The sequence below is a fragment of the Triticum dicoccoides genome, chromosome 2B (assembly GCF_002162155.2).
Source record: "Triticum dicoccoides isolate Atlit2015 ecotype Zavitan chromosome 2B, WEW_v2.0, whole genome shotgun sequence".
NCBI classification, from domain to species: Eukaryota; Viridiplantae; Streptophyta; class Magnoliopsida; order Poales; family Poaceae; genus Triticum; species Triticum dicoccoides.
The window spans coordinates 346,679,230-346,686,513 of NC_041383.1; the positions used below are offsets into that span (position 1 = coordinate 346,679,230).

General features: G+C 44.2%; 1 protein-coding gene across 1 annotated transcript; it reads right to left on the reverse strand.

Annotated features, from left to right (window-relative positions):
- Positions 1 to 428: 428 nt before the first annotated feature.
- LOC119360870 (atherin-like) lies at positions 429 to 3,719 on the reverse strand. The gene is made up of 3 exons (XM_037626340.1): positions 3,660 to 3,719; positions 1,010 to 1,525; positions 429 to 920 (listed from the first exon to the last, which is right to left on the reverse strand). Exons 1-3 carry the CDS (start codon positions 3,717 to 3,719, stop codon positions 684 to 686), a joined length of 813 nt encoding a protein of 270 aa, XP_037482237.1. The 3' UTR covers positions 429 to 683.
- Positions 3,720 to 7,284: the final 3,565 nt, after the last annotated feature.

A 7,284-nucleotide genomic window follows, 5' to 3' on the forward strand; every position in this document is an offset into this window, starting at 1 on the left:
AATATAGTTGACAGGTAACGTGCGAGCATGATTCTTACGCTGAGATGGAGCGGATGATTGTGGGAGCTTTGCATGGACGCTTTGCATCAGGGTCTCATCAACTTCGAGACCAGAGGAGGCAGAGGCTAGCAGGAAAGCAAGCGGCATGTGGCTAGAGTAAGGAGCTGCAACACACCAGAGTAGGCAGAGGCGGCTCCAGTAGAGACGTCGCGAGCAGGGGCCGGCAGTCGTGAGAGACAATGGCTGTATAATTCTCCGCCACCACAACTTCTTCCCTGTGGTGCAAAATTCACAACAATGAGATCAATCTTTTTAGGACTGGGCCAAAGCTAGATGCACCACAGATAAGAGAGAGGGAACAACAAATTACAAGGATGGTTTTGGTGCGGATTCGCAGAAGAACCTAATCAAATACCATGACATCATACTGCTCAAAATTCAAAAATTCATTCAATTCATGCACTCCATAGGATGATACTTCAGTACATCGGATAAATCTACCCAAGAATGATTTTACCAACTAAAGCAGCATGTTCCAGAACAAAATCTCAGGCACGACATGTCAAACACAGCAAACTGGCTGTTCAACCCAAATATAAAAATCAAACACACCTCTATCGAATCTCAGGCTAGCGTACTCCTTAGCCTTGCCTAGCAAGCCCGTCGGCCAGTCACCGGAGCCGTCATCGCCGGCAACTGCCTCTCTCACCCTGCGTGCGTCCCTTCTCCTTCTTCTTTCTTCCTCTGTTTCCTCTCTCCCTCAGGCCCTTCTCTCTCCTTCTCTGGATGAGCAGGACGCCGCTGGCACTGGAACAAGCCGCCACACCAGCCGCCAGATCGATCGACACCGTGCCCGGATCTGCCCGTCTTCCTCGCGCCGCCACCGCGCCTCGCGTCGCCCGCCGGCCGCCTGCCCGTTCCTGCGGGTTAGGCATCTATATCGGGTTGGGGGAGGGGAGGGAGCGGGGAGGATGGTGGTGGTCGGTTACGCATACTCATATGGACTTACGGTTCCGGTGAAGTGGAGCTGACGGAAGAGGGGATCACGAGAAGCGGCGGGATGGTCGGCGCTGGAGCTCATGGCGAAGTGGACCTGTGGCGCAGCAGCGGGGGAAGGGGTCGTTGGCGCGCAGGGCAGCGGCCGCGGTGGGACGTGGGGGCGGCGGCCGCGGCTGGATCTGGGCGCGATGGCCACGGCTGGAGCTGAGGCGGCGGCCGCGGCGGGAGGTGGCGGGGGCGGCCACGACGGGCGGTGGCGGTCGTGGTGTGGAGACGGGTTAGCGTTTGAGGGAGGAAGATGGGGGAGGGGATCGGCGGCGGCTGCGCGGGCGAGGGCAACGACGAGGGGATCTGGTGTGGTGTCGCTCGAGGGCACCTGGAGGCTTCGCCCGCTCGCTCGCACGTTGCCAGTCCAAGACAGGTTTTTTTCGCTTAGAGGGTACCGAGTAAGCAGAGGTGGGAGGACGACGAAAATAAAACGGAGATGGGAGGATGACGAAAATAAACTGTGCGGACTATTCACCAACTGCACCGTTAAAAGTAGAGATGTGGGGAAGAAGAGAGAGCGGGCCCATATGCCAGAGGGAGGGAGAGCGAGACGCACGAGAGAGAGGGGTGGCGGCGCCTCCTGGGGCTGCTCCCGAGCGAGCGTGCGTGCGTGTGCTAGCCCTAGCGCTAGCGCTGGGCTGGGCTAGCCAGTGCGCCTGGCCTGGCCTGGCGACAGGCTTTTAAAAAAAACAGCAAGGAAAAAAATACAAAAAAAACATTTCATATAGGCATATTATATATCAAAAATTTCAGAATAAAATTTCCTAAAACATGAACATATTTTCATGGCCAAATAAAATACACAAAATTTGACAAAAGTCAAACAATGCTGTTGGTGCATTAAAACCCAATAAAAATCATTTTTAAAATACTAAAATATTTCAAATTTATTTTCTCCTAATTTTCCATGGAAGGGAATCATTTTACCCTTATTTAAATATATTTTATTTTTGGAGAAAAATAATTTCAATAAAAACCCAAATAAGTCCAAATTGAAAGGGGGTTTCAAAATAATTCCAAATGACTTTCAATTTGATTCCTTTTAACTTCCAACTCATATTTCATATAATTTGAAGAAGTCATTTTATCTTCCCTCATGAAAATCATTGAGTTGCATAAAGTTTCTGAATTTGAAATATTTCCAAACGGAATTCAAATCTTTTCAAAACCCTTTTCATTTATTTAAATGGAAGAAGTCATATCATCTTCTCTCTAGTGTTTTGTGTTTGAATTGAATTTGAATTCATGGATATCAAAAGGCAAAGTGAAAGTCGGGGAAAGTCATTTCATTCCCTCTCATTCAACTTTCAAAAAAGTTTCAAATTCCACTCAATTCCACTCAATCAATCACACAACAAACAATCAATCAATCAAAACTATTTATTTATTATAACATTCCAAATTTTAGAATTTTGGGATGTTACAAACCTGCCACACTTAAAATGATTCTCGTCCTCGAGATTCGAAGAGGGTAGCAAGAAAAGGTTAGCGTTTGGGGTCTTCTAGCAAATCCGTTGATCGGAAATGGTCTAGTGTGTTACCACACTTAAAAACAGGGTTATGGTTCCAACAGATCTTATGTACTCCATCCTTAGTGTGGACACTATAGGTCTTCTCACATCTTCGGAGTAACTCCTACACTGGGGCTCTTCCGGTAGGGTCAAAACCTTTTCCCCAAACACGTGTCTTTCATCCTGGTGAGGTTCTTCCGAGACTGGGTCTCCTTAGCTGACAGGTCTGTCGCCAATACTACACAATTCTCTAGATCTCATGGTGACTGTATAGGGTCCCATTGTCCTACCATTCTAAGGTTTTTGGCTTCTCTTCTAAGGTTTTCAAGTGTCTCTGATTTTCCATCAACATATGATAGTTCATGATAGAAGTCTCCGGTATGGGGGCCAATCCATCCCGTACTTGAACCATTACTTCATACACTGACGGTGAATCACGCATTCTATCACTTGGGCATCCTCACAAGCATTGCAGAATTTCTCTTGTCCTCGAACAGGGTTCGGGTAAATCCATTGGTTCTGCAAGCTGAGCAAGACATCTATCGTTTCTTCACCACACTCGGGTTTTTGCGTAACCTCCTATGAAACGTCTACTGATGGAATTTCTTCTTCCAGGGAGTCCTTGATTCCATATAAATTCCTGGGCCTGTGGGTCGTGGGCCCAATTCAACACTTGCTCCTATTTAACTCATCCTTTCTAGGATTATTGTTCCATATTCCCACATTATACCTCTTTTAAGTCCAATAGTATTTCATTCCTTCATACCCTTGCGGTGACGATCATACAAAACTCCAACTTATTTGGTCCAGCTCCCTTCTATGGACCATCATGAATAACACATTTCTTTCTTCATTGATCATGTGGCTTTACGGAGTACTACCACACTAAAAATGAAATGCACTAGTTCATCCATAAATCATATTATTTTCATATCAATTCTTTTATTACATCCTTAACCATTTTTTCCCTAAATCCAAATTCCAAAAAGTACTTTATTACAAATGTTGCCATGCACATGGTTTGGTCTGGTCAAGCATTACTTCCAACTTTATTCATTTTTCCTCTTCGAGGATTCTTCAGTCCCACTGGAATTGTGCGACATGCTCCTTGAAATCTTCAATCTTTTGTTTCTTCGTAGTGGCCTTGAGCTTCATCTCCATCATATCTGCATGCACTTCTCATAGGTATTCCTGAGTATAACGGAGTCTTGCTTCAAGTATTTCTCCGATCTGGCGTATGGCCTCCATGGCTGCTTCACGAACAACGTCGAAGAAAGTTGCTTGTGGTACACATGAGATGAAAAAGTACTGCCCCATCATCTTTGGTCAAACTCCTTTCATATGGTGGAGGTGTACCTCCACGTACCAAAGTTCCACTCCCTTGTGCATGAAGGGGTAACCTTTGTAGACTGCATCTCCTTCAAGTTGAATATGCTTCATCATGTCCTTCAGGATTATCGATTAATCATGATCACTTGTCAGGGTCATGATCGTTTCCGGGCCCTTGAGGAAAGACTCATAAAGAGTTGTCATCTGCAGGTGTAGGATAAGAGGGGTACTTAGAACAAAGAATATATCTCCTTGGGGAAATTTAATTGTCTCCAGATAAGTTTGGTGTTCAGCTTGTCCATGGGTTCAAGGTTTTCGGGGTCTTGTTGAGATAGAAAGAGATAGCAAATGCCCACCCATAACCACAAACAAATCCTAGCTCAAATGAAAAATTATATTGTGCAATGTGGTGCTCAGTTAATGTTTGGTTCATTTGTTGTGGTGTTTAGTTAACTGCTTGGTTCAATTCTGCAACGCATGTGAGGAATAACCGAATTTGGCTGCACTTAATACATGGGAAACATATATAATTGCTATATTTCCTAGTTCTTAATCAGGCTTGGTTTGGATAAATGGGTTTGCCATGTGGCTTTAATTAATCTGATGAATCTGCAATGTGCTTATTTTTCATTAACATATTTTACTAATAACATGTGAACCCTCACTTAACCTGATCAGTAACTAGCTTATATGTGTTGCAAGGAAACAATGGGAAGCACTGAGGTTTACAATTGAGGTTTGCACATGCATGGTCCTTTGTCTAATAGCACATTATTGTGCAATATCAGGAACCATTCTAATACTTACGTTTCAAACAATTTGGTCTTGCACATGTAGGTCCTGTTGTCAGAGGTTTTGACCCACTGTTCGGCCCTTTTTGCATATGGGGAAATGAGTTGTCCATGAATATCAGTCAAGTCAAAAAACTCAGAAAAATTGTTAGGATAAAGAAATTAGCGACAAAAAACAACAAGATCTTTGTCTGCACAATGAAGAAGACATCAGTTCACTATAGGATGGTACTAACTGTTATACCTTGCCTTTTTTATTGCTTTTCCGCATTTCCAATATAGAGAAGATATTTATGCACATCCTTGTTTTCAAGCATTTCCAAAGTAGTTCACTAATGATTACCTCTCAAACCACCTGTATGGTCAGGAGGCGAGGAAAGCATTCATACAACACCCACGGTTCAATATTGAAGTGTTCTTGAAGAGGACGAAGGATGGACAGTCAATCATACACATGCACTGGCCTAAAGTTGCAAAGACCTTCAACATCAATGAAGGCTCAATATTCGCCTTCTGCTTCTGCAGTTTTCCAGATGAGATACATCTGTCTATGTACCATCTATGATGCTAATTTTGAAAGGTTATAGATGTTGCATGTGAAACTTGGTGCTGGTGTAGTTGTGTAATGGGGAAGATGAGTGCTAAAACTATATGATGATGTACTCTGATGTATTTCAATTATGAAAATGAAATATATTGTGGGCTTAATATGAAATGTCAATTAGATCAATAAATGGATTATTAATAGGATAATTAGCCTGCTATTTGGGTTTTTCTATTGCAAACAGTTATTGAGAAAACACCGTGGGCGATGACCTCAGGCAACGCACACACTTTCTAGGAATAAACCATGTTGGATTAATGAACAATCACACACGACATCCTCTTGAAAACTATTTGCGTTAGGCAACCTGGCGCAAACGTTTACCACATAAAAACTATGTGTGATGGACATCCTTTTCCACATAGTTTCTTCTACGCACCATGTGTGATGCATTCAATAATGCAAACGATAAAATTGTTAATACCGTGTGCAATGGAAACTCTATCACAAATGTTTTTACGGGGAAAATTGTGTGTGATGTACCTGCGAACAGAAACAATTTCCTTGGAGCGACTGTGTGGGATGTATATACAAATGGACACATTTACCGGGGCCTGACTGTGTGGGATGAACTTACGACCGAAAACGATTTCGCATGTATAATTGAAAAAAATAGCGCTACTGTACATATAACCGTATTTGATCGCTTGTCGGTTGCACACGACCTTAGTTTGCCGAGTGTGTGTTCTAGGAGGGCATATCCCCAACGGTTTCTGGGTTGTGTGGGAAGGACCCCCCTATCGCAGTCACTCACTTGGCGACGGTTCCAAATGCCTTCATGGAAAGGGTTAAAACCGTTTGTATAACATCGATGCGTACCAGTGTGAAGACATAGGTAGTGCAAGTGCCGCAAAGAAATCTATGCAAAATAAGCCTGCACACAAGCCAAGGGAAAATGCTTCAATGCCCTCAGTGGCCCGGCCCAATATTGCAAAGGTTTCAGCTCCAAAGGCTTCTGCACCAAAAGCTTCATTGCCTCCTCCTTCATCAAGTTCCTCAGTGCCAGCAGTCAGAGTTTCGACATCGGTCTCGCTCACATCTTGCCAGCGCACCGACGGCTTTCATATGACCAACATCTCTTCATCAAGTGCCTCAGCCTCCAGACCACCAACTTCTTCAACACCCAAGCTGAAGCAAAAGGCAACTACTGGCCATGGAGTTAGGCCAAGTCCCAAGAGCAAGGTTGTCATGCCTCAAGTTGATGAACACGGGATCGCTGACGAAGATGAGCTCGCAGAGTTCCTCAGAAGAAAACAAGAGCAGGCTGCCATTGCCAAGAATTCTCCAGTTCCTATGATGTTGGACCCGAAGAATCTGCTCAACTTCATTGACATCTAGTGAACAAATCCAGAGACTCCTCTTGATAAACTCAACCTCCCTCCTGGTCTAGGCCATATGATTTCTTCATTCATACTGAATGAGAAATACAAAATTGCACAAGCTAAACTGGTGCACGAGCAGAAAGTACAAAAGGAGAAGGAGCTGAAAAAGAACATGCTTTCAATATCTCCTCAACAGCTCGTGACTCTTCAGTCTGAAATTCTTTAGTTGTTTAAGGAACATGAAAGGCAGGCAAATCATTGTTGTGGCATCAAAGTACGATTCATTATTGCCTCAGCTAAGGTAATTGAAGACCACAACAAGAGAGAAGCCACCAAGTTTGGCTCCGCACCACCATCAAGTTCATAAGCTCCACCACCAACAACACAGGCCAGTGAGACTGTGCCTTTATCTACTGAAGAGACTACCTAGGCAACTGAAAAAGTTGTGCCTAGAGAAACTGAAAGGACAAGGATAATGTTGTTCCTGAAGAAATTTCCAGGGCAACTGCAAGTATCGCGCCTGAAGAACCTGCCAAGGTGATAGCATCAGTCACGCCTGGTGAAACAGCTCCACCCAGTTCCTATTGTAGGGTCAAACCCTAGGTGGGATCTTTTCACACTTGGAGGGGGGAAGGGAGGAAAAACACTCAAGAACACCAAGAACAAATCTCTCAAACAAA